Source organism: Stegostoma tigrinum, chromosome 12 (genome assembly GCF_030684315.1).
Source record: "Stegostoma tigrinum isolate sSteTig4 chromosome 12, sSteTig4.hap1, whole genome shotgun sequence".
Classification (NCBI taxonomy): Eukaryota; Metazoa; Chordata; class Chondrichthyes; order Orectolobiformes; family Stegostomatidae; genus Stegostoma; species Stegostoma tigrinum.
The window spans coordinates 71529536-71556765 of record NC_081365.1 but is presented as its reverse complement, the minus strand read 5'-3'; the positions used below and the strand labels follow the sequence as shown (position 1 = coordinate 71556765).

At 40.6% G+C, this 27230-nt stretch overlaps 1 protein-coding gene across 2 annotated transcripts; it reads left to right on the top strand.

The window, feature by feature from the left end:
• The first annotated feature begins 554 nt into the window (after positions 1 to 554).
• On the top strand, positions 555 to 26502 carry trim13 (tripartite motif containing 13). Of its 2 annotated transcripts, none has more exons than XM_048540636.2 (2): positions 555 to 698; positions 23917 to 26502. In XM_048540636.2, the coding sequence occupies exon 2, from the start codon at positions 24048 to 24050 to the stop codon at positions 25017 to 25019; it is 972 nt and encodes a 323-aa protein (XP_048396593.1). In that variant the 5' UTR covers positions 555 to 698; positions 23917 to 24047; the 3' UTR covers positions 25020 to 26502. The 2 variants fall into 2 exon arrangements, with proteins under 2 accessions (XP_048396593.1, XP_048396592.1); XM_048540635.2 differs by having other exon boundaries at positions 23856 to 26500.
• Positions 26503 to 27230: the final 728 nt, after the last annotated feature.

Genomic DNA, 27230 nt, shown 5'->3' with positions numbered 1-27230 from the left:
GTCCAGTTGGTGAATTGGGGGATGGTGGGATGGTGAGAACTAACGTGAATGACTGAGGGGGCCAGTTGTAGAGTTATCCAGGAGTTAGAGCTGATTTTAATCCTGTAACCTTGCCTGAGTAACTATCCAGGTCAGAATCCCCTAAAATCTGAGAGTTTAACTCAAAGTTAAACTTCTGGGATGGTTTCAGATGCTGTGTAATGTCCGTCAGAACTTGAAAGTTCTTTTTGTGTTGTAAATTTCTATATGATCTATTGAGTATCCAGCATTTTTCACATTTAGTACTTACTTAATATGTCTGCTCTCCCTCCCTAATCATTCATTTTCGTCTTGCCTCCACTATCCCCAAAAAGGCTAACACTTAACCCCCTTTTTTGTATTTCTTGTACATTTTTAACTTCTGTTGCTAGCTCTGTCCCTTTCAAGAGGTTTTATGTTCTACTTTTTTTGCAATTTGGTACTTTTTATAATTCTTAGTTTGCTGGAATTTGACCTCGTTCCCCCCCCCCCCCCCCCCCGTACCCTGCATGGGGGTATGAATACATTTACAGCATTAGAGTGTTGCTTCGTGTGCACTTGAACATTTTGACGCTTGCTCAGTGCAGCCGTTGTACTGAACAACAAAGCGACACACTGGCGCGTCGCAAACCTGTGGTGATCCGGTGACAGGAGAGAAGACAGCAAATGCACCGTTTGGGGTAAGCATGTATTCAATAAAAGTGCAGGAAACGTTGGTTTCCGCTGTTTCATTTGCAGTATATGTTATTTGTAACCTTGTCTGCTTTTACAAAAACAACCGCTAAAGATGGGTGAGGGGAATGTGGCCGACACTTCTCCTGCCATCCAGACGGGGGCTCGCAGTCAAACCAGGAAGTTGGAGTAGAGAGAATGAAACTCCATTGTATCAGGGCGCAGCGCTGTTCCCGGTTGGGGAGGTTGGCGTTTGCTCGCTGGTTAGACGCTGCCAAGTGTCCAGCAAGCAAAGGAATAACTGACAATCTAGGAACAGAAAACGGGTTATGATTAGGACACTTGTAAAATAAATAAATGCCTGTAGTGCAGGATTATGAACCGTGGGCTTGACAGTTCAAAGGGTGGGGAGCGCAGCCGAACTGTTCAACTCGGCTTCTGAATTTCGGGGCCTGATTCAACAAGGGTGTAACGGTTTGCTAAGTGCTGTTAAGGCCAACGGCATTCGCTCGGAGACAAACGTGCATTTGGTGGTTAGAGGAGCCAAACCTGATTTTAAAACATCTGACGCCTACCATTCCAGATGATCTGGTAACTGAAAAATAAATTTGCTGCAACCGTTTACTTTGCAAGTAACTGGTTGATTCCATATTTTTAGCACAAAAATGAGCAGATCGATCAGCAAATACTATGAAACAGATAGAGTTTTTACTTTTTATACCTCCAAATATAAATACCACTTTGGATTGAGACAGATATTGTGACTTATGTCATGATTCATTATTGCGATGTCGATGGTGGATAATGGAATCAAAATTATATTTATAATAAGTTGGAACCAAACACTCATTTTGATGTCATCTTGCGGTTTAGCTATTGGCAAAAATTGGGTGTGGGGGTGTGTGATGTATTGATATATTCCCTTTACTAGTTGTATTTTGGTTATTAAGATCAGGGTATGTATTGTAGACCATACCCTTAAAGCTGCCCCAGCATTTTTCTGAGGAAGGGTCACCTTTTTTTTTCCTTCACAGATGCTACCAGACCTGCTGAGCTTTCCCAGCAATTTCTGTTTTATTTCTTTTTTAACAGTGGCTAAAAATCTTATCTAACTTATGACTGGTATATCAGCTGCGGACATGGTCTTATAGACTGTGGTAATCATCCCTTTCCTATGTAACCTCCAGTGCAAGGTGGGCAGTATACTTGATTTGGACAGTGAATTTCGGCAAATTGTTCAGTTGCTAACTATGGTCCACCATGCCTTTCTCCACTGATCCACAAGTTTACCTCCGTCAGAAGCAGCAACTAGTTGTGAGTGTGGATGCAAATCAATATTGAGGATTTATTGTAATGTTACAAAGTCATAGACATGTTTGATTAGATTCTTTACAGCCCTCTGAACTCTATTAAGTTCAATAATTTAATACCGTAAACTCTGTTCTCCATTTGTTTCTACTATATGCTTTCTTTCATTGCTTTGCTTTTAGCTACAGTGCCCCTGCTGCAGGCACATCATGCTTTATTTTTCTTACTCAGCCTCCAATTCCTCTGACCCTGAAGCACTAGCTCTCAGTGAATCTCTTCTCATTTCCACCCAATCAAAGATCGACCTTTTGTTTTTGTTCTTGTTCCACTCAGCCCTTGCTCAAAATCTAGTACATTCCTAACTTTCCCAGTTCAGGTGAATGGTCACAGATCTGAAGTGTTAACTCTATTTCTCCCTTGACACAGATGTTTGTGTTTTTTTTCCAGCATTTGGTTTTTATTTTGGATTTCCAGCATCCGTAGAAATTTGTTTTCATTAAGGAATGATTTTCTAAACTGTCCCTGTTTAATCATTTTCACAAGAAGGGGAATAAAACAAACTAGTTACAGTTCAAAAAGTTAGTAAGTATGTAGACATGCATAGTAACTGTTTGTTGATCACCCTTACTGTCTTCTAGTAAATGTCCTGATGTATACGCTGTGAGCTGTTTACAATGCCAGATATTGATGTGCCCATTGCTGTATTTTGTTCTTCATCCCTCTTGATTCCCTTACTTTATTCTCCCTGTGATTTCAAAAAGCAGCAACTTACACTGGACTCCCAGTGCATGTGTTGTGAAGCTCTGTAGTTCATTGTATTATCATTTTAAAATAAAGACCTAGTTGTTCAACTTGGAAGGTTGATTGACTATGGGACCCTTACAACTGAGGGTGACCATGTTCTTGAATCACATTTACATGCACCAGTGATCGTTTACAAAGAGCGTAGAAGCAGATCGCTTGCTAACTTTTCTCCGCTTAACCCCAAACACCAAAATTCTGAATTTTCTTCGTAATGCCTGGCTGCTTCCTTGGTTGATTATAGCTGACAAAGCACTGACCATCTCACCTAGGAGATTTCCTGTATGACAAGGATCACACCAAAAGATGCATTTATCTACTGAGCTACTTGACAAAATGCAAAACCTACAACACGCATGATTTCCATTGTCACATTTACTATTGTATCATTATTTTAGAGTTAGCTGTCCGGGAGGATCAAGCGACTGGACTTCTGGTTCCAAAGTTCTCCCCAATTGAAGTTTGCAATATGTCACAAATTGATTGCTTACAGGCAAATTATGAATTACAGTTTCCTGGATGGGTGTTGGGTAGGGGAATGAGAATATCCAGAAAATGAATCTCCAACTCTCCAGGAAATCTGGTTTTATCTAAGAGATCCCTCTGGCCCTAAAGTGGTTCCCATTTGTAGGTGGTAAACGGTAGAGCCAGGAATAGGCCTAGTTCTCATTTGAAGCAATTGAGCAAATCCACCGTACAAAATGGCAAGAGTTCCAAAGATTCAAGCAAACCGTCTCTCGAGATCTAACTTTTCAGCTGGAACCAATCTATTCTTCAATCACTTGTATACCTCAAACAGAGCACCTTAGGTCTACGTATACTGTAAAGTCTTAGCTTAATCTATCTAGATAACTATATTGAGTATTAGTCTAGGAAGTTTCCTGTTCACAGTATCAGAGCCTCAATATGATACACCATCATGTCAGCGACCTCAACTGGACATGATATTCAAAGGCTTGACCAAGATTTTGTTCGAGGATAAAATAATATCTGAATACACCCGAACACAATATTTCCTTCAGAACATTGCTTAGGTATTATTTGTACCAAAGGTTAAAGGGCTAAGTCTTGAAGATGGGCTACACAATTTAGGCTGCGCAGTTTGAATTTCCTTTGGTATTGAAGACTGAGAAGTGATCTGATCAAGATGCTTAAAGTAAAATGATTCGATGAGGCAAAACAGTAAAAACTGATGTTTTTAAAAGGGAATATAAATGAGAGCCAGGCATTTTAGGATTGAAATCAGGAAACACTTTTTTTTTTGTAAGAGGGAAATCTGGGACACTCTCCATTAAAAGGCCATCGATACAGGTGATTTGTGGTTTTTAGGATTGACATTGATAGGTTTGTGTTGACTAAGGATATCAAGACTTTGGAGTTGATATGTTCACAGCTATGTGGCTTGGCTGCTCAGGTGTTTTATTTTCCCCTTTTTGACAGTTTGCATTTATATAGCACTTTAAAAATGTAAATCATTGTCCTGACTGCAAGTTGAAGGATAATAGTTGTTACTCTTCCGAGGGGCAAAGTGGACTGCAGTGTCTTGTTTGAGAAATCTTCAGTCTGTAATCTCAAAAAGAGGGGAGGGAGGGAAGAATTTTTTTCCCCTCCAGTGGTGAGGCACTTCAATGCACATCACAAGGATGTTAGCAAACGAAACCAAAGAAAAATGGCACACTCTTGTCTGTGTCACAGTTCTGCAACGTCTTAAAGCTCTTCTAAATCATTGCTTTTGAAGTGCAGTCTAAGCAGATATGGCAGCTGGTTTATCTGCTGAGATCAACCAAGTGAGAAGAACTAGTTATGTTATTGGTTATGGGAGGAATGTTGACTGGGACCCAAGAGAACTTCTTGTTCTTTGAGTGGTGCTTTGGGATATTTTCATAGGCATATGAATTGAAAGTCAGTGCCTTTGGTTATGGTTTGACGCTGTTTATCTAGACACTGATTCCAAGTTTATAAGGAATGAGCTAAGAGGAAAGATGAGAGAAATTCCAGCCAATGTGCGAAACAAAAAGTATAAAAAGACATTAGCTAAAATGCATCAATATTAAATGCAGCATGCACAGTTGTTCCAGAATACTGCTTAAAAGTAAAATGGGAAAATATAATAGGAGTGCCGGCACCGTTTTAAGGAAGAAAACAAAGTTATTTGTAATCATCACGGAAATGTGAAATGGGGAGGACATGGCCTGGTGCTATTCTTGCTAGACCTATTTAATCCACAAGCTCAGCTAATGTTCAATTGTTGGAAAAACCCGTCTGACTCACTCTGCAGACCCATAGCAACGTGGTTGACTCTCAGCAGCCCTCTGAAATGGCCTAGCAAACTGTTTAGTTGTACAAGATAACAAGGCGTAGAGCTGGATGAACACAGCAGGCCAAGCAGCATCAGAGAAGCACGAGAGCTGACGTTTCGGGCTGAGACCCCTCTTCAGAAAGTTGTACAAATCGCTATGAAGTCTCAGCAAAGAGATAAAATCAGACAGGTCACCTGGCATCAACCTGGGCACTGGAAAGGACAATGACAGAAACAGCCCTTTTGGCCCTGCAGAGTCCTCCTTACTAACTACTGGGGCTCGTGCCAAAAATTGGAGAGCTGTCTCACGGACTAGTCAAGCACCAAGCAACACAGTCATATTCATGGAATCATACCTGACAACGTCCCAGACACTGTCCCTGGCTATGTCCTGTCTCAACAGCAGGATGGAAGGACAGTGGTATACAGTCGAAAGGGAGTTCCCTGGAAGTACTCAACGTTGACTCCACGAAGGTTTGGCAGCAGCAGCATGGTTGGATAGCAGCTATACTGGGTCTGCGGCAGGTGGTGAGGGAGCCAACAAGAGGGGAAAATATACTTGACCTCCTCCTAATCGATCTGCCAGTTGCAAATGCATCCCTGCATTGTGAGAATACCTTCCAGTCATGTTGTGTGGCATTATCATGCGCTAAATTGGACAGATCTAGCAACTCAAGTCTGCGCAGCCGTGAGGCGCTGTGGACCATCAACAACTCGAGCACAATCTTGTGGCCCAGGCATTTACCTCAGTCAGCTATGTTGAAGATAAACCCTATTCAATGGAAAGTGCAGGATGTGCCAAGAGCAGCAACAGACATACTTAAACATAAGGTGTCAAAACAGGTCACTCATGTTCTCAACAACATAAGCAGCAAGTGGTGGACAGAGCTAAATAATCCCATAACTGTCGCACTGGATCGGGTCTAAGCTCCGTAGGCCTGCCGCATCCAGTCATGAACTGTGGTGGAACTCACTGGATGAGGAGTCTCCACAAATATCCCATCCTCAGTGATGGAAAAGCCAAACACATCAGTGCAGCAACCTTCAGGCAGAAGTGCCAAGTGAATGATCCATCTTTGCTTTCTCCAGCGGCTCCCAGGATTACAGATGCCAGTCTTTAGCCAATTTAATTCACTCCATGTGATATCAAGAAATGGTTGGAGGCACTGGATACTCCAAAAGCTATAGCCCTGACAGCGTTTTGGCAATAAAACTAAAGACTTGTGCTCCAGAACTTGGCACTCCCCTAGCCAAGCTCTTCTAGCGCTGGCATCTACCCACCAATATAAAATTGCCCCAGCTATGTCCTGTACATAAAAAAGCAAGACAAATCCAACATTGCCAATTACTGCCACATCAGTTTCCACTCGACCATCAGTAAAGTGATGGAAGGTGTCATCGACAGTGCTATCAAGCAGCACCTGCTCAGCAATAACCTACTCAGTGATGCCCAGTTCGGGTTCTGCCAGGGTCACTCAGTTCTTGACCTCATTACAGCCTTGCTTCAAACATGGACAAAAGAGCTGAATTCCTGAGGTGAGGGAGAGTGACAGCTCTTGACATCAAGGCTACATTTGACTGAGTGTGACATCAAGGAATCCTAGCAAAACTGGAATCGATGGTTATCACCAAAGATCCATAGATATCACCTTCCAAATCCTTGACCACTTCCATCTAGAAGGAGAAGGATAAGAATGGCAGATACATGGGAGCATCACCACCTGCAAGTTCCCTCCAGGCCAGTCAGCGTTCTGTTTTGGAAATATATTGCTGTTCCTTCATTGTTGCTGGATCAAAATCCTCCGATTCCCTCCCTAAGGGGAAAGCTCTGCAATGGTTGTAGTCATACCTGACACACTGGAAGATGGTTGTGATTGTTGGAGGTCTTTCGTCTCCACTCAAGGACATCTCTGCAGGAGTCCCTCAGGGTTGTATCCTAGGAAGAATCATCTTCAGCTGCTTCATCAATGACCTTCCCTCCATCATAAGACTAGAAATGGGGATGTTCAATCATCAATGAACAGTGTTCAGCACTATTCACTCCTAAGATACAGAAGCAAACCTGTGTTCAAATGCAAAAAGATCTGGACAGTATCCAGCTTGGGCTGACAATTTTCAAGTAACATTCGCACCACACAATTGCTAGGCAATGACCATCTCCAATAACATATAATCTAATCACTGCCTTTTGACATTCGACAGTGTTACTATCACTGAATCCCTAACTACCAACATCCACCAGAAGCTCAATTGCACCTACCACATTGACATGCTCTATAGCCACTAGGTTTAAGGGTAGGAATACTATGGCAAGTAACTTGCCTTCAGATGCACCATAGCCTGTCCACCTGCTACAAGTCAGGAGTGTGACGGAATACTCCCCACTTGCCTGGATGAATGCAGCTCCAACAACACTCAAGAAGTTTGACACCCTCCAGGACAAAGCAGCCTGGTTGATTGGCACCATTTCCACTAGCATTCCACCACTGACACTGAGTTGCAGCAGTATACACTATCTACAAGATGCACTGCGGAAGTTCACCAAAGACCCTTGGCCATCAGCTTCCAAATCTATGACCACTTACGCCTGGAAGAACAAGAGCAGTAGATACAGGGGGACACCACCACCTGCAAGTTCTGCTCCAAGGCACTTTACCACCCAGGCTTGGAAATATATCACCATTCCTTCACTGTCACTGGGTCAAATTCCTCCAATTCCGTACCTAAGGGCGTTGTGGGTCACTTTAGGGCACAAGATCTGCCGCAGTTCAAAAAAGCAGCTCACCACCACCTTCTCAAAGGCATCTAGGTATAGGCAATAAATGCTGGTTAGCCAGCAACGTCAATGCCCCATGAGTGAATGTAAAATAAAATTGTGTGCAAATTGTCTGCAGAATTTGCTACATTTTAAATATTTTACAAGTGCATCATTAGCTGTACATTTCTTTGGGACATCCTAAGTAATGCGCTATATAATGCAAGATTTTTCAAAAATGTAAAACCAATATCAGGAAGAACTTGTTTTTTTTTACCAAATATGGATGTTTGAAATAACTTATTGGACTTTGTTGGGGTAAAAATTTCAAACATTATGATTGCAACTAGATGATACAATAGAAAGTTGGTTTATTGGAGGGACAAGCTAAATTAAACTGAATGGTTGCAAGATGATTATACATAGAAATTGTCAATATCATCAGGTCCCCTTTTTTTAGCTGCATTGTGTGCAATTAGTTGCTTACCATCATTTTAACAACCCACACAGAGAAACAATATGTTTATGGGAAATGATTTCATCTTCGTCTTATTAGTACAAGTTCCTTATTTGAAAGGTCAAAGTGATATTTTGGGTGTGTAAAGAATGCCACCTCAATTCACAGCTGTGTGAAGTGCTAAACTCAATAATTTCACAAACTATTATAACGAAAAATGCAATGGTAGTTTATGTTCAAATAGCTTATGATTTATCAGCAGGTGCATTGACCATTGGATCTACAAGTCATCTCACTCTCTCAGATCCATTTCACTGTAATCCCTTCAAATTCTCTTTCTCAAGGAACTGTATGAATTGTGCCTCAAGGCTTTTAATACTGCCTGCTTCAATATCCTTCGTTGATTTCTCGTTTTCACTGTCTTGTTCCTTAGATGGAATAGTTGTTTCCAGATTTTACTCATTTTAGAATAATTGAATCAGACTGTACTGGTCTCCTCTTTGAAAATAAATCACTCCACTCATCTGCCCTCTTCCTTGTAGAACTACAGCGTTTTATTTTCATATGTGTGTCCAATTTTTCTTTTGACGACATTTAAGTTCGCTTCTTAAAATCTTTCGGAAAGATCATCATGCTTTCCTCATTTAAAAAAAATCCTTTATCTTCAGTTTGGTTCCTTCACCAGTCATCTTTAAAACCGTGACATCTGATTACCAGCCTTCTTGCTAATGGAGACACTTTCTCTTCTTGGTTTTAGTCAAAATTTTTCATGATTTTGAACATCTCGATTAAATCTTCCATTAGATTTCTTGGCTCTCAGAAGATCAATCCCAGCGTTTCTAGTCTGCGCTTACAATTGATTGTATGTTAAGCACTTCCCGTTTTAAAAAAAAATTTTGCTTCCTGGCGCTTGAAGTAATAATTTCCCTTGACTACTTTAGGAAACATTCTTCATGATTATTTTTGCTTGGATCTTATGTCAGTTCTCTTCAGTTTCCTTGACCTTTTCTTGGAATCTGATTTATTTTTGCTGCTTAGATCGTGTACTTCAAGAATACCAGTATCCTTCTGACCATGTCATTTAGATAAGCAGCGTTGACAAGGCAGAGTTCCCTGTTGTTTTTGGTTCGGCCATCAATGTTGATGGTCCCATATTGTTCCCTTTTAAACTTTTTAGATAGATACAACTGAAGGAATTGGTGGGTCATTTCAGAGTAAAGTTAAGAATCAACTATATGGGTTGTGGATGTGGAACCACATGTAGACAAGACTAGGTAAGGAAAGCAGATTTCCATCCCTGAAGGTAAGCTATTTTACACAAGCAAGTACATATGTCAAATACATTAGAACATCATTGCAGCTGTTGGGGGCAGCTGGGTGGCTCAGTGGTTAGCACTGCTGCCTGTTAGCACCAGGAACTTAGGTTTGATTCCAGTTTCGAGTGACTGTCGGTCTGTGTGGGAGTTTGCACAATTTTGCCGTGTCTGCCTGGGTTTTCTCTGGGTGTTCTGGTTTCCTCCCATAGTCCAAAGATGTGCATGTTAGGTGGCTTAGCCATGCCAGATTGCCGTGTAATATCCAGAGATGAGGGGTTAGGTAAGTTAACTGTCGTAAAACCCCAGGCCCGAAACATCAGCTTTTGTGCTCCTAAGATGCTGCTGTGCCTGCTGTGTTCTTCCACACTTTATTATCTGTGTTAAAACCCCATGCAGGTTTACAGGGATAGGGTGGGTCTGCGTGGAATGCTGTTCAGACTGGATGGAATGAATGGCCCCTTTTTTCACTGTACGGATTCCATGATTCATATCAGATAATCCAAGCTAATGTTTTCAAGGAGCTAGGAAGCCTGACTCATGTATACTATGGCTCTGTGCATCAGGTGACCTCTCCTATGAGTTCTAAGTGATCTTCAAATCTTTCACCTATTTTCAAGAGTACAATCATGTGTTGGAGTTGTAGTTTTTAACTTAGTTTGGTGCCGACCTATCCATTCAGCTTTCATGTGATCAGATTTTCTAGAGGAGGAACGAATACATGTTCGCATGGAAACTAGAGTGGATTGATTCTAAAATGCTGTAAATGATACATCAAGTATTTGAATTGTGTATCAGTATTTTTGATGTTATTTATTGTGTAGGCTTCAAGATTCGTCAGCAGGGAATTTAATAAGAATTGATGAATTAGCAATAACATCATCTTATTCTTCCCCAGTTTTGTTGGCTAAGTTCAATCTGGTCATCATTTTGTTTGTAACTTTTTGCAACTGGTGGGTTTACTTTCCTCCCTGTTTTTAAGCAGACGTGGCATTTGCAATCCTCTGAAAGCACTCTTGCACTTAAGCAGAATTGGAAGATCTAAAGCTACAGATAACCATCCTTTCCTCAGCAAATTAGGATCTATGCCATATAGTCTGTCAATCTTTTAAGCACCCCTTTCTCACATATTTTAGAAGTGGTATTATTGAAAATGATTACTTTTTCCTTTATAAAGGCTCTATGAAGGTTTGATTTGGAAGCCTATAAACTGCTAGTAATCTAGCACCTTTGTTAAATGTGTATGATGTCAGAAACAGGTTGTGTTTACAGCTAGTCTATATATACTTGACTCTGATGTTTTAAAGGTACAGCATTATATTACTAATCATTTATAGTCAGTGGACAGAATACCTAGCCTAATTTTTAGTGGTAGATGGAAATAATCAGTATTATTTCACTGACACATAAGGAGACTATTTAGCCCATCATTTCTTTGATAGCTCATTCTAATTTGTCCCATTTCCTTAGCTTGTCCATGTCATTACAACTTTCTTCCCTTCAAGTATTTATCCAGTTCCCGATGAAAGTTATTATTGAATCTGCTTCAGCGCCCTTCCCAGCGCTAAATTCCAAATCACAACTTCACATGCAATTCTTATCTTTCCTCTGGTTCCTTTGCAGCCGAGCTTAATGTTGTGCCCTCTAGGTACTGACCATTCTGCCACTAAAAGCAATTTTTCGTCTTTATCAGAACATGTTATGATTTTGAATTTCACTATCATATCCTGCCATAAACATCTCTGCTCTTAAGGAGAAAAGCCCCAGTTTTTCTTTTAAACTATCAGTGTAACTTGTGTTCTTCCTACATCTGCAGTACCATTTATTCAAAACTTTTCTCTAATGCCTTTTGAACGTACTTGGTAAAGGAAACCAGAATCTGATGTCATGAGTTCGCCTGGGCCTAACCGGTTGTTTATTACGATTTAGTGAGGGTTTCTTGTTTTTGCACTCTGTGCATTCTGTTTTTAAAGCCATTTATAAAATGTATAAATTTCTGACATTAACATTATATACTTCTTTAATAGCCTACCAACTAGGTCTGCCAACTTGACAAATTAGTGTAGATAACATCTAAGCATCTGATTTTACATACCTATTAAAACTGTAACATTTGGATTTACACTATTTCCCTTCATTCTTCATGCCCAAAAAGTATCTCTTACCACTTTGCTGCTTTGATGTTTTTTGCTATTCATTTGTAGGATGTGGGTGTCCCTGGCTGGGCCAGAATTTATTGTTTGTCCTGAGTTGCCCTTGAGAAGGTGGCGGTGAGCTGCCTTCTTGAACTGCTGCAGTCCACCTGCTGTGGGTTGATCCACAATGCCTTAAGGGAGGGAATTCCAGAATTTTGACCCAGTGATAGTGAAGGAACGGCGATATATTTCCAAGTCAGGATGGTGAGTGGCTTGGAGGGGAACTTGGAGGTGGTGACATTCCCATATGTCTGCTGCCCTTGTCCTTCTCGATAGAAGTGGTCGTGGATTTGGAAGGTGCTGTCCGAGGACCTTTGGTGAATTTCTGCAGTGCATCTTATGTGTGTACTACTGAGCGTTGGTGGTGGACAGAGTGGATGGTTGTGGATGTGGTATCAATCAAGCGAGCCACTTTGACCTGGATAGTGTCAAGCTTCTTGAGTGTCGTTGGGGCTGCACTCATCCAGGCAAGTGGGGAGTATTCTATCACACTCCTGACTTGTGCCTTGTAGATGATGGACAGGCTTTGGGGAGTCAAGAGGTGAGTTACTTGTTGCAGTATTCCCAGCTTCTGAGCTGCACTTGTAGCCACTGTGTTCATGTGGTGAATCCAGCTGAGTTTCTGGTCAATGATAACCCCCGTAATGTTGATAATGGGGGATTTAGTGATGGTAGCACCATTGAATGTCAAGGGATGGTGGTTAGTTGGCTGTTATTGATGATGGTCATAGTCTGGCATTTGTGTGGCCCGAATGCCACTTGCCGCTTGTCAGCCTATTTGCCCTGTGACTACACAGAACTGTGTTCTCCTGTTTTTCCCGTCTCTTCGTTTCCTCCCACAGTCCAAAGATGTGCAGGTTAGGTGGATTGGCCATGGGAAATTGTCTACAGTGTCTAGCGCGAGAAATGCAGGGATAAGGTAGGGGCTCGGTCCGAGTGGGATGCTCTTTGGGAGGGTCAGTGTGAACTCAATGGGCAGAATGGCCTGCTTCCACACTGAAGCGGCTCTATGAAAAAGAGTGGTTGACATAATACCAACCACTGGGGACTCCAGTGTATTAGTCCCTGCATTTTAAACAAATTGTTCATTGCTTCTGCCTGGTTACTGTGAGTCACGTTTGTGTCCATCTTGTCACTGCTGCTTTGAAACTAGATCAATGAATGAGGAAGTGACCCAATTTTGATGCATTTCCTACAGTACACTTCAAATACAGTTACTTGTAATAGAAAGCAGCTTTAGAAATATAAGGCTTGTCTTTTTTTCAGTAAGTGTGTGTGGTATTTAATCAAATCCCTTTTTGAAAATATATATACCCAACATAAATTGAATTATCTTCACTCAACCCCTCACCAAAGAATTTAGTAAATCAAACACGGTTTGCTGAGTTGGCTGTCATTTTATTCATCCTTACTTTTCCCAATGAGAATTAAACTTATCTTGGATTCTTCTTTCTCTGCATCATCAGCATTGGACTGACTGGCTGTATTTTGCCTGATTTATTTCTCTCCCTGTTTTTAAACAGCTGTGACATTTGCAATCCTCTGGCACCACTCTAACACTTAAGCATGATTGGAAGATCTAAAGTTACAGATGTCCACCCCTCCCTCAGCAAATTAGGATGTATCCCACATAGTCTGCCAATCTTTTAAGTACCTCTGTTTATATATTTTTTAAATCCTGTCCAATTTCTATACTCCCACCTTGTCTGTTGTAACATTAACAGCGTCCTCAACTTTTAAACTTTGAGTTTGATTAATTGTTGTCATATGTACCGAGTTACAGTGAAAAGTGTTGTTTTGCATGTTTTTCAGGCGGATTGTACTGGACAAAGTGCATTAGGGTAGTAGAACAGTGTACAGAATACAGTGTTCTAGCTGCAGAGAAGGTGCAGAGAGAGATCAAATTAACATTTGAAAGGTCCGTTCAAAAGTCTGATAACAGTGGGGAAGAAGCTGCGCTTGAATCTGTTTGTACGCATATTGAAACTTCTTTATCTGCAAAGTATTTAACTAGAATCTCAGCCGTGGCTTTTTTATTGCTAATCAGCGCCTCCCTTCCTTTGACTGCATTCTTTATTATTTATATTTTCAGGTTCCCATTTCTGTTACCTTCTATTATATTTTCATGCAGTCTCTTTGTCCTTTCTTTCATTTTCAGTTCCTCTTGTACTTTCTGAATGCAGCATGGCCTTCTACTGGATTATGAACCTGACATTTATCACACATCTTTTTCTGTTTCATTGTAATCTCAAAGGCTCTGGTGATCCTGAGAGCTTTGGCTTTTTGTGTGCTCCCTTTCCTTGATCTGAAAATACCTTCGCTGTAATCCACCTTGAAAGGCTCCCATTACTCATGAAAATATAACACAGAACTGTGGATGTTGAAGATCTGAAACAAAAACAGAAACTGTTGGAGAAATTCAGCAGGTCTGGCAGCATTGTGGCCACCACAGAAGAAGAGCTAAATAAGAGATAATAAAAGCTAGGAGTGAGAAAATGGGTGACTGTGCCAAAAGCAACCCACATTATAACAGAGATAATGGGAACTGCAGATGCTGGAGAATTCCAAGATGAAGGGTCTAGGCCTGAAACGTCAGCTTTTGTGCTCCTGAGATGCTGCTTGGCCTGCTGTGTTCATCCAGCCTCACATTTTATTATCCACATTATAACAGGATCAGATGTGGAGTGGGCAAAAAACACGGAAGGATGAAATCAGGCTGTACAGATATTGAACTTGATATTGAGCCGTAGAGGCCGAAGGGATCCCAAGTGGAAAATGAGATGTTGCTCTTCAACCTTGTGCTGAGACAAGCTGGAATACTGTAGCAGGTCTGTATGGCAAATGTTGGAATGGGAACACGATGATGTGTTGAAGTGGCAGGCAACCAGAAGCTCAGGGTCACTTTTGCGGACAGAGCTTAAGTATTGTGCAAAACGGTAACCCAGTCTCTCTTTCATCTCCCCAGTGTAGAGCACATTGTGAGCAGTGAGTTCAGTTGACTAGATTGAATGAAGTGTAGGTAAATTAATGCTTCACCTGGAAGGTATCTTTGGGGCTTTCAACAGTGAGGCGGAAGGAGATAAACAGCCAGATATTACATTCTTCTGCAATTGTGTGGGAGTGTGAGGAAACTTTCTTCAGGCCAAATGTGTGGCTATTTGTGCCTACAACTCTTGGTCCAGTACACTGATCAGTGCTGTTTCCCTCTCTTGTCTGGAATTGGAAAAAGTTAGCAATTTTATTTCTAACTTTCACTTTGCTGTCATCTGGTCTGTCTCTGACTCCTCCCTTCCTTTCCTCAACATGTGTTCTTATTTCTGGGGATAGGCCGATCACCAATATACACTACAAACCCACTGACTCCTGCAATTAACTCGATTATACATCCTCACACTCTACTTCCTGTAAGGACTCCATTCCATTCTCCCAGTTCTTCCGTCTCGGTTGTATCTTTTCTGAATATGCCAATTTCTTCAGGGCTCCTCGGAAGTGTTCACCATTTTCCTCAACCGAGAATTACCTGCCACCATGGTCGACAAGGCCCTTATCCATATTTGCCCAATCTCTCTCATTTCTGCCCTTAGCCCTCCTTTACTTCCCACAACAGTGATAGGGTGCTTCTGGTCCTCACTTAGCAGCGCCGCCAGTCTGCCTCCGAAGAATTGTAAGCCTCTATTTCTGTGACCTCCAACAGGATGCCATGACTAGACACAAATTCCCCTCCCCTTTCTTGTTAGCATTCCGCGGGGACTGTTCCTTTCAGGACCCTCCTCATCCATTCCCACATTTCCACACACTCTCAAGGTTCCAGCCCATGCAATCACAGAAGATGGAATACCTGCCTGTTCACCTCCTCCCTCCTGACCATCTAAAGCCCCAGACGTGGTGAAGCAGTGATTTACCGGCACTGCATTCAATCTACTCGACCGAATTCACTGCTCACCACGTGGCCTCCTTTACACTGGGGAGATAAAACGCCATCTGTGTAACAGCTTTGCACCACACCTAAGCTCTACTGCAAAATGACTCTGAGTGTCCAGTCACCTGCCCCCCAAACATGCTCCCACGCCAACATTTTTGTCACAGACTCCAGTGAGCCTTAGCACAGGCTTGAAGAACAACATCCCATTTTCCACCTGGGGGCCTTGCAGTGTCTAGGACTCCATATCGAGTTCAATAACTTTACAGCCTGATTCCATCTTCCATATTTTTTACCCACTGCACACCCAGTCCTTTTATGATATGGAAGGGTCACTGGACCCGAAACGGTAACTCTGTTTTCTCCTTCACAGATGCTGCCAGACCTGCTGAGCTTTTCCGGCAACTTCAGTTTTGTTCTTTTTATGACATGGGTTGCTTTTAGCATTGTACTCCTTTGAAAGTACTCCTGGCCTATTATCACATTGTATGGGTTGCATTCAGCACAGCTAACCCATTTTCTCACTCTCAGCTCTTGTTATCACTTATTCAGCTTTTCATCTGTCCTGGTCTGCTATCCATAATCTTGGTTTGCCTATCCGTTTCATAACTCTCCCTGAAGGCTCTGTCTCCACCTATCTGCTCAGCTCTCCCTCTTTCCCACCCCTGTCCCATTTCAGCTTCAGTTTAAAGGTCCAGGCCCGAAACGACACCTTTTGTGCTCCTGAGATGCTGCTTGGCCTGCTGTGTTCATCCAGCTTCACACTTTGTTATCTCAATTTAAATACCATTTCTTTTTATCTACTTACAACTTTGGTGAAGAGTCACTGGTCTCAAAATATTAACTCTGCTCCCTTCCTACAAATGCTGCCAGACCTGGGTTTCCCCAGCAATATCTGTTTTTGTCCCAACACTCATTTACTGTTTTATCTGCCAATTTTTGATTCTAATCTACCTGGATTGTTTAGCTCATTTGAAATTACCGCCCTTCCAATTGAATATTTTCACGTTTGATCTACTTCCTTTTTCAAAAGTGATTTTATGATGAAAACCAAAGAACTGTGGATGCTGTAAATCAGGAGCAGAAACAAAGTTGCTCTGAGGAAGGGTCACTGGACCCAAAACGTTAACTCTGTTTTTTCCTCCATGGATGCTGCCAGACCTGCTGAGCTTTACAAGCAACTTTGTTTTTGTTCTTGATTTTATGATTGTTTTCCAAATGCCCAACTGCTGAAGTATGTTCCACTTGCTTCACCTTATTACCCTCAGCAAGACTGCCTTCTGGGGTGAATTTCCATCTGGAGTAGTGACTGTGAAGTGAACCAGTCACCCATCTGAATAATGTGAATTTACTCTTGAATTTTAGCTTTTGGGCTATGTTAGAATAATTGATGCCTCTCATTAGGGCTAATCTATACATGAGTATTGCTGGGAAAGAGACACACTTTAAATAAAGGTAGTAGGAACTGCAGATGCTGGAGAATTCGAGATAACAAGGTGTAGAGCTGGAAGAACACAGCAGGCCAAGCAGCATCAGAGGAGCAGGAAAGCTGATGTTTCGGGCCTAGCCCCTTCTTCACTTTATTTAAACTTCATTCTTGCAATCATCAGGACAATTTGTAAGAAATACAGCACAAATTTTTCTTTCTTTGAATTGATATGAGAGCATTGTACTGATTTTGTATAGGTGTTCTCATGGAGAATGTGTCAGTTAGATTGATTTACAGTAATTGCCAGGCTTTGCTCAAGTTTTAAATCAGGCAGGTTGACTCTGGTCAAGGTATTGTCCAGAGAAATGAGCTAGAGAGAGCTTTATTCTGTACTTATGAATGACTGTTTAATCTGTACTGCTTACACCTTAAAGAAATTTTCATGGAAATTTCACAATCTCCTTTTTATTTGGTAACCTAAAATATACGTGCATAAGATTAATGGCTGCTATATTGTTCCTTAAGTCCAACCAAATAGATTTTGTCTTGGAACCACGAAGTATACCATCCTTCTTCTGTGCTGTAACAATATGATCAATGCTGCCACTGGCTTTTTTTCTTCATTATCTTTCCTAATGCATTATAGCCAGGAATATTGTCTCCATTCCTGTCCTGGTTTGTGACAAATCTGCAGTTCTCCAGTTTTATTTACTGACCTTTGTACATTTGCTTCAAACCTGTTTCTAGTATTCCTCGTTGTTTATGAATGTAACCGACACTAGATAATGGAAAAAATGTGCACTCAATTGGATTGGAATTCAAGTAAGTATCAAATAGGTATTAGATTCACAAGTAGGTCTTTGATTGTACATTGCAAAGGTAGAACATTGGTGGAAGAGGTGGAGATTCTGTTTTACTTTTTAAATATATCTGCAGTTTATGGGGTGAATTTCCATCTTAAGCAGTGACTGATGGAGTGGAACACTCACCCGTTTATATTTCACTCCAAGAAAAACTTCTAGTCACTTACCTGTATTATCACCAAGACCACTTCTTTCCACCCCTGACACAGTTGCTTATTTAAAATGAGATGAGTAATTTGTTTTCACAGAGGGTGGTCAAGGCTGGGTCACTAAGAATAGCTAAGGCTGATGTAGACAAGATTTTTAATCCGTAAGAGAATCAAAGGTTGTGGAGAAAAGGCAAGAAAGTGGAGTTGAGGATTATCAGATCAGCCTTGATCTCTTTGAATAGCGGAGTAGACTTGATGGCCTCCTTCTGCTCTGTCTTATGGGGGAGTTTGCAAACAGCCATGAGATTTGCACTCCACTTAGCTCTTTATTTCAAAAAGAATGGAATATAAAGGTAGGGAGGTTTTGCTGAAACTACACAAAGCTCTAGTCAGACCACAACTGGAATATTGTGAATGATTTTGAGCCCTTTATTTAAGGAACGATATACTGGTATTGAAGACAGTTCAGAGAAGATTCACTACATTAATCCCAGGTATGGAGAGATTTTTTTTAATGAGGAGACGTTGAGTAGGTTCGACGTACTCTTATTTGGAGGTTGGAAGAATGAGATCTTATTGAAAGAAGACTCTCGAGGGACTTGACATGATTGCTGCAGAAAGGTTGTTTCCGCTTCGACAGTCTAAGACTAGAGGTGACAATCTCAGAACAAAGAGTCAGAGATTTTAAGACCAGAGATGAAGAGGAATTTCTTCTCTCAGAATAGTGAATCTATGGAACAGAGGGCTGCTGAGGCTGGGTTTATTAAGCATGTTCAAAGTTGAGAACAGATCTTTAATCATTTAAGGGAATCGGGGATTATAGGGAAAAGTTAGGAACGTGGAATTGAGGGTTATCAGGTCAGCCATAATCTTGTTAAATGGCAGGGCAGCCTCAATCGGCTTCTTGCTTTCAATTCCTGCTATCTCTTGGTCCCTCCAACCTCTGCATTCTCTTTCAATAACCTGCTGTCTTGAGCATCATTACATTTAATCAGTCCGCTGTTTGCTAGCTGTACCTTTAGTTGCCAAGGTCCTATTCTTCCTCCCTCTCTGCTTTCTCTTCTTCCTCCTGTAAGGTGCTCCTTTTAAACATTCCTTGACCGAGCTTCATCTCTGTTTCCAGTGCACTGACTGTATTGGTGCTCCTGCAATGAGCTGGAAAGTTTCATTGCATTTGTTTCCAGTTTCCTCTCTTTTCTGTCCAATACATCATCAATCTTCCTGTTCCATCCTTGGCTTCTTTGTCCATTTCAGGAGATTGCGAGATAGTCAATGTTCATTACAAATCTGCTGACTCCCACAGCTACCTCAACTAATTTTCTCATGTGTTGCTTCCTGTCAAAGACACTACTCTCTTCTCCCTGCTGTTCCTTTCCTCTTGCAGCTATTCTGATGATGCTGCTTTCCACAGCAGCACTTCTGCTGCCTTCCTCATCCAGAGATTTCAACTCTGTTTGGCACCTCCCAGTATTTCCAATCCACACCTTTTGATAAAGTCCCGCATAGGAGATTGGTGAACAAAATTAGGGCACATGGTATTGGGGGCAAAATACTGAGTTGGACTAAAAATTGGCTGGCTGACAGGAAGCAAAGAGTGGTGATAAACGGGTCCCTTTCGGAATGGCAGGCAGTGACCAGTGGGGTACCACAAGGTTTGGTGCTGGGACCGCAGCTGTTTACAATATACATTAATGATATAGATGAAGGCATTAAAAGTAACATTAGCAAATTTGCTGATGACACAAAGCTGGGTGGCAGTGTGAAATGTGAGGAGGATGTTATGAGAATACAGGGTGACTTGGGCAGGCCAGGTGAGCGGACGGATGCATGGCAGATGCAGTTTAATGTGGATAAATGTGTGGTTATCCACTTTGGTGGCAAGAACAGGAAGGCAGATTACTATCTAAATGGAGTCAAGTTAGGTAAAGGGAAAGTACAACAAGATCTGGGTGTTCTTGTACATCAGTCAATGAAAGCAAGCATACAGGTACAGCAGGCAGTGAAGAAAGTTAATAGCATGCTGGCCTTCATAACAAGAGGAATTCAGTGTAGGAGCAAAGAGGTGCTTCTGCAGCTGTACAGGGCCCTGGTGAGAGCGCACCTGGAGTATTGTGTGCAGTTTTGGTCTCCAAATTTGAGGAAGGACATTCTGGCTATTGAGGGAGTGCAGCGTAGGTTCACGAGGTCAATTCCCGGAATGGCGGTACTATCATATGTTGAAAGATTGGTGCGACTGGGCTTGTATACACTTGAGTTTAGGAGGATGAGAGGGGATCTGATTGAGACGTATAAGATTATTAAGGGATTGGACACTCTGGAGGCAGGAAGCATGCTTTCGCTGATGGGTGAGTCCAGAACCAGAGGACACAGTTTAAAAATAAGGGGTAGGCCATTTTAGAACAGAGTTGAGGAGAAACTTCTTCACCCAGAGAGTGGTGGATATATGGAATGCTATGCCCCAGAAGTCAGTGGAGGCCAACTCTCTGGATAGTTTCAAGAAAGAGATGGATAGAGCTCTTAAAGATGGTGGAATCAAGGGTTATGGGGATGCGGCAGGAACAGGATACTGATTGTGGATGATCAGCCATGATCATAATTAATGGTGGTGCTGGCTCGAAGGGTTGAATGGCCTCCTCCAGCACCTATTGTCTATTGTCTCTCAACTCTATCTCAACCTTATTCCATTCTCAGACTGTGATAAGGTTCCGCTTGTCCTCGCCTTCCTTTTGATCTACTCAGAATTTGATAGATTATCCTCCATCTTATCACCAGCGCCAGCATGATGGCATGACAAAATGCACGTTCCTCTGCCTTTCCCTTTCAGCATTCCGTAAGGATTGTTCCCTCCCCAACTCTGTAGTCTACACCTCAAACATCTCCCATCCCTCCATCTCCTACACTTGCACAGAAAGGTGATGCAACACTGCTGTTTCACTTCCTTCCTTTGCACTGTCTCAGGGTTCCAAACGCTCCCAAGTGAAATAGCGGTTTATTTGCACTACTCTAAATTTAATATTCTGTATTTCCTGCTCATGATGTGGTCTCTTCTACACTGGGAAGATGAAATGTTGACTGGTTGACCACTTTGAAGAACATCTCCATTCTGCCCGTCCACCTGTAGTGTTCCGGTGAAGCTGAATGCAGCCTCGAGGGACTGCACCTTATCCTTCAATTCTTTACTCTACAGCCTTCTGGGCACTGTTAAGATCAACAACTTTTGCTCATAACCATTGCCTCCCTATTATTCAGTTGCTTTTGTGTCTTACCCTTTGTTTTATTAGGTTGGATTTAATAATTTTCTTTACATCCCCATATTGTAATTGACACCATCTTAGTTTCTTCAATTCATATTCATTATCACTCTGGCTGTTTTGTCATGAAATTTTGTTATTTATTCACTGTGGTGCTCCACCCTAACACAGACCTTTTTATTCCTCTTGTCTCATCCTTGCTTCCACTGGATTAAAAAAAACTTTAAAATCTCTTTTTAGGTTGATGACCTTGTGTCAGAACAAAAAAAAGTTGATTCTGTTTCTGTCCAACAATGTTATCTGACGTGCTGAGTTTTTCCAGCCTTTTTTCTTATCACACTTATGACATCTGCAGTTTTTGCTTTTGTGGTGCCTGTGTGCACAGTAAAGGACTATGTGACACATTTTACTGCTTTTAAGTGCACTGTGCTGCAGTATTATTTCAAGGGACATTCTGCTACAAAGTTACAAAACCCTGTATATTCTCAGACTGGCATTTCAAATGGAATTTTCCCATGCACTTTTTTTTTTGTCTTGATTTTAGTTGTTATAGAACCAGTTTGGTCTTCAGATTAATGTTGTGATCAGTGCCTAATCTAGATAACTTCTCACCCTTTAGATTTAAACAGCTAAAATTCTTGAAATTGCATTCACTCGAGCCACAGCATTTTCACTTCCGTTTTTAAATTCTCATTTTTTGATACGACATTATGACAGAAAGATTGGCATAGTGGTAAAGTAATTAGCACTGCTGCCTCTCAGCACCAGGGATCTGGGTTTGATTCCGATCTTTGGTGACTCTATGTGGAGTTTGCATATTCTTCTTGTGTCTACATCAGTTTCCATTGGATGCTTAGGTTTCCTCTCGCATTCTAAAGATGTATAGGCTGGATGCATTTGCCGTGCTAAATCACCCTGTAGTGTCCGGGGATGTACAGGCTAGGTGGATTAGCCACGATAAATGTGGGGTTACAGGGATAGGGTCTGGGTTGGTTGCTCTTCGGAGATGCAGTGCAGACTCAGTGGGCTGAATGGCCTCTTTTTGCATTGTAGGGATTCTGTGAATCTATGTAAGGAAATAATTGAGCAAAGAAACTGAAGGTGGTCTTATTGCTGTTTTCACATTGGTGTCTTAATAGTGTCTTTATTGTGACAAGTACTTCATCTTGCTTAACTTATAGATTTCTTTACAATTCTTATTGTTAGATTGTTTAAAAAAAACTTGAATTATTAAATTATATTCTTGCCTTTACAGTTTACCTTTGGTCCACCCAGTCTTCTGTTTTGCACTATTTTTTTAAAAAAATTTTTTGTTTATCTTTGTCCAAGAATTTAATTAACTTTAATTGCATTAATTTCCTTCCTTGGTTTTTGTTTTGAATCCAGGCCACATGAATTAGATGGAACTCATGGAAAGAACTGTTCACTTTGGAGAATAATGTACATTATGGAAGGAAATCTGCCATCTTTACCTGATCTGGCCTAGATGTGACATGAGTCACAAACCAACATGTCTCTTGTCTCTGAAGTGGCCTATCATAAGGCTGTCTTTTACTGAATGAGTTACTTCAGTAATTCGTTATCTTCGGGATATATTTAAATGTGGTTGTATGGAGACTCCTCTTTCAATGTAGTGGAGGCCTGGCTGCATTCTGTATCTAGAAAGTAGCTGACCTCCAGTTAATCATTTGTCCCTGCTGTGGTGCTTCCTCAAAAACAGGCATCAGATTACACCTCCACCTTCAAAAGCCTACTCACCACTCTTAGAGACAGTTTCCCTGTCAAATTATGTCAGTTTAAGGAGTAACCTATATGAAAATCTTGAAATTAATCATATTCCAATGGGAAGCAGGTTTAGAGAAAAACCGACCTGACTCCTGATTCCTATGTCTTTTCTAACAAAATAGTTAAGAATTTTAAACTTTACTGTTTGTCATTTTTTTTAACTTCCCATTCATCATTTCCTGATAGTTAATAACATTGCAACTTTGGCATAATCCTTAACTCTTCTTTGCAACCTTTCCAATACTTCTACATGGTTTTCATAATATTCATTATTGATTAATAAAGTTCTGTCTTTTCTCTCAGGGATGCCATATTCTATCCCAGCTAAAGCCAAGCTAGTCATATGCTGTCTATTATTTGTCCTCAAATTCATTTTTAGAAGAATGAAATGGTTTGACCTACCCGTGAACTGTTTTCTGTCTCTTTGTCTATTGTTTATGTTCATACTAACGGCTGGCTGAGATCAGGTGGTCATCAGGAGAGTATAAGTTCATGGTATTTCTCAACAATTTATCTTGCTTCAAACTTGTTATTCCACTTAAGGTTGGTTCCAATACCAACTAGCCAATTATTTGTAATAATTTTGAATTTATATTTAGTATATTTTATAATTTTAATTGTTTTCTGTTTTCCTTAAATAGAACACAATGGAATTGTTTGAAGAAGAATTGACCTGTCCCATCTGTTGTTGTTTATTTGAAGATCCACGGGTTCTCCCTTGTTCTCACAATTTCTGCAAGCGATGTTTAGAAGGCATCTTGGAAGGAAATGGGAGAGGTCTGCAATGCAAAGTCCCTTTCAAATGTCCAACCTGTCGCAAAGAAAGCCCTGCCATGGGAATTAGCAATTTGCAAGTGAATTATTCACTGAGGGGAATAATAGAGAAGTACAACAGAATTCGGATCATACCTAAAGTTCCAATCTGCAAGAAGCATAGTGGACAACCACTGAATATCTTTTGCTCAACAGACCTTCAATTAATCTGTGGATTTTGTGCTACCATGGGAGATCATGAAGGACATTCCTTCTGTGCTATCAAGGATGCCTACAAAGAGGAGAGAGAAGCTTTTGATGGACTTTTCCAAGGCTTAGAAACCTGGTGTTCTGCTGATGTTCAGTCATGTCTTGAGAAATTAGAAAGTGACAAGAAAAAGTCCCTGCAGTTAATAAGCAAGGATGCAAAAAAGGTGATAGAATATTTTACTAAGTTGCAGCATACACTAGAACAGAAAAAGAATGAGATTCTTTCCGATTTTGAAACCATGAAGCTGGTGGTAATGCAGGCCTATGATCCAGAAATAAATAAATTGAAGATGATTCTGGAAGAACAGAAAAGGGCTTTTGCCTTGGCAGAGACATTTAAGAATGAGTCTGATCCAGTCTTATTTCTACAACAGATGCAAGAGTTTCGCAATAAAATGAAAATTGTAAGGGAAACCCCATATTCCTGCTCTGATGGAGAGGTGCATCCTGTAATGAAAAATTTCAATACCAGCCATTGGGATAGGGTGAGGCTGAAAGATGTTGATAAAGTTACTCTACCTACAGAAACTTGCACCTTCAGATTTAAAACTCCCACCAAAAAGTCAGGTAGAGTCCTTGCAGTTTCTGTTGTTTTCCTCCTACTTTTTATCATGGCATTCTGTCATTGTGAGGTAATACAGAGCTTGGAGACTTTGAAAAGTCAGATGACCACACTCACTGACTTGTTGTATCATAGTGAGATTATAGATACATTTTCATTTGGGCGTAAAAGCACTATCGCAGAGCTGTGGCAGTACGTAGCAGAATTTCTGCAAATATAAGATGCTGTAACTAGAGTGAAATATCAGTGCTGAATCTGCAGGTGCAACATCAACCATGTTGGAGATGCATCTGAGATCTCTAGGACCAGATATCTTTCACTAACAAGGTACAATAAACCACAGTGTCATCAATATCATTTCAAACATTTTTGAGTATTTTAATGAATTAAAAGATTATCAGTTTTCGATTCATTTTCAAAGTTACAACAATTGTGATTCTAATTGTCATCAGGTGGACACGTTTTAGCTGTTTATACTGTGTCTACATGACTGGAGACTGTTGTAACTGAATAGTGGTCTGTCCTTTCAGATTTATTTTATCTTTGTACTGATGATCAACATAGGATCCAATAGAATTAAGTGTCTTCTATGAATAATAATCATCAGTTTTCTAAACTACCACTTGAATTGAATATTCCCGATGTACATGCGTGCACACAGTGATGCATATCTATTTCTGTAAAAAATAATGTTGCAACTTTTCTCTCTACTTGTTTCACCAAAATGAATGTAATGTTATTTTTTATGGTCTGGGTATTTTTATCAATGAACACAGCGGGCATATTATTAGGAATGTACTTTACTATTCTATCAGTATGGTGCATATGCAAACTAAAATTGATTCTGGGTACTTGTGTTTAATAAATGTTTTACTAATTTATCACTGTCTATTATTTGAGAAATCATTTCAGGAATACTTAGATTTATTATAACAGTGTAATATTTACATATGTTCCCAGTAGATTATCCAATCTTAGTGTATCAATAAATGAAGTGGTGGTTTCTACATAATTCAGTCTGTAGAAGTAAAAAGCATAACCCCTATCTCCATTCTGTGGTTCTGTTAAAATACTCTTTATTAATTTCCTCAGCTTTTTAAAATGTTAGAAGTTCCATCACTGTGGATTACCAGCAATCAAGAATAATTAAAATGTTTGTATGTTTGGCACAACACAGTATTGAGCTGGAGGAATACGGCACGTTCAGAATTCTGAAGAAGGGTCCCAATCTGAAATGTCAACTTTCCTGCTCCTCTGATGCTGCCTGACCTGCTGTGTTCCTTCAGCTCCGCACTGTTTTCTCTGACTCTAGCATCTGCAGTTCTTGCTATCTCTGAGTATATTTGGCACAGTCTGATTTTAAATTTTGATAGGGACTAGTTGTACAGGGCCAAACTAGCTGTCGGATTCATACATTTTTCTCTCCCTTTTTTCTCCTCTTCCCAACCCCCACGCCCATGTTAACAAAAAACTGTAACATACTCTCTAGTTAAAACATCAACAATTTTTACCGTAAGCAATCTCAAGGTTTTCTTGAGTTAAAGAAAGAGTAAGTTTATTACCTGTGTATTCATATTGTGCTGGCATTTGGGATCCTTTTGTTATCTCCTTTATGCTGTCTTTTACACTCAAACAAAGTTAACAGTAGATTGTATCCAATACAAATGAATTTTTCTTTATGTACAGTTTAGGCATCGTCAAGGCTTAAGATCTTAAATTGAGACCATGGTTGGTTAATTGATGTAATCAGCAATCGTAATATTGCAGTTATTTTTAAAGATTCTTTGTTCTCTGCATTATTTTTCCCCATCTCCAGCATGTGAAGATTCTCAATCGTGTAAATCCAAACAGGAGAAAGAGATGTTTTTACACTTCTCATGGGGCCTGACTGTCTTTGGTTTTATGAAATTTGGACAATCTGTTTGGGTCAGGTGATCTCTGTAGACATTTGTTTAGTATTTTGGTTCTTTCTCAGCCCATATAAGTTCTAGCTGTAAACTCACCCAAAGGAATCCAGTGATCAAAGTTCCATATTTTATGCCATCCCAACATGCATAGGCTAACTGTGCTTAGAGTCATTTTCTTAGGTGATGACTGATCCATACTTATATTTCCCTGTTTTTGTTCCATATTGCTTAATACTGTTTCCTTCAAATAAAATGTATCAATCTGAGTTTTAAAAAGAAATAAAACTTTAACTGGATTTCAATGCCTTTTTTCAGAGAGAATTACAGATCTCCACCATCTTTTGGAAAATGTGCTCCCTGATTTCACTTGATTTTGTTAATGTAATTAATTATAGCCCACTGACATGTTTCCAAAACTTACTATAGTACTCATAGAGCCCCTATAGTGTGAAAGCAGGCAAATCGGCCCATCAACTCCACATCAACCCTCTGAAGGGCAGCCCACCCTGCATTTCCCATGGTTG

Bases quoted from the DNA above. Each gene is read 5' to 3' on its own strand.
- trim13 (XM_048540635.2), top strand. From the start codon at position 23,862: ATGGAATTGTTTGAAGAAGAATTGACCTGTCCCATCTGTTGTTGTTTA.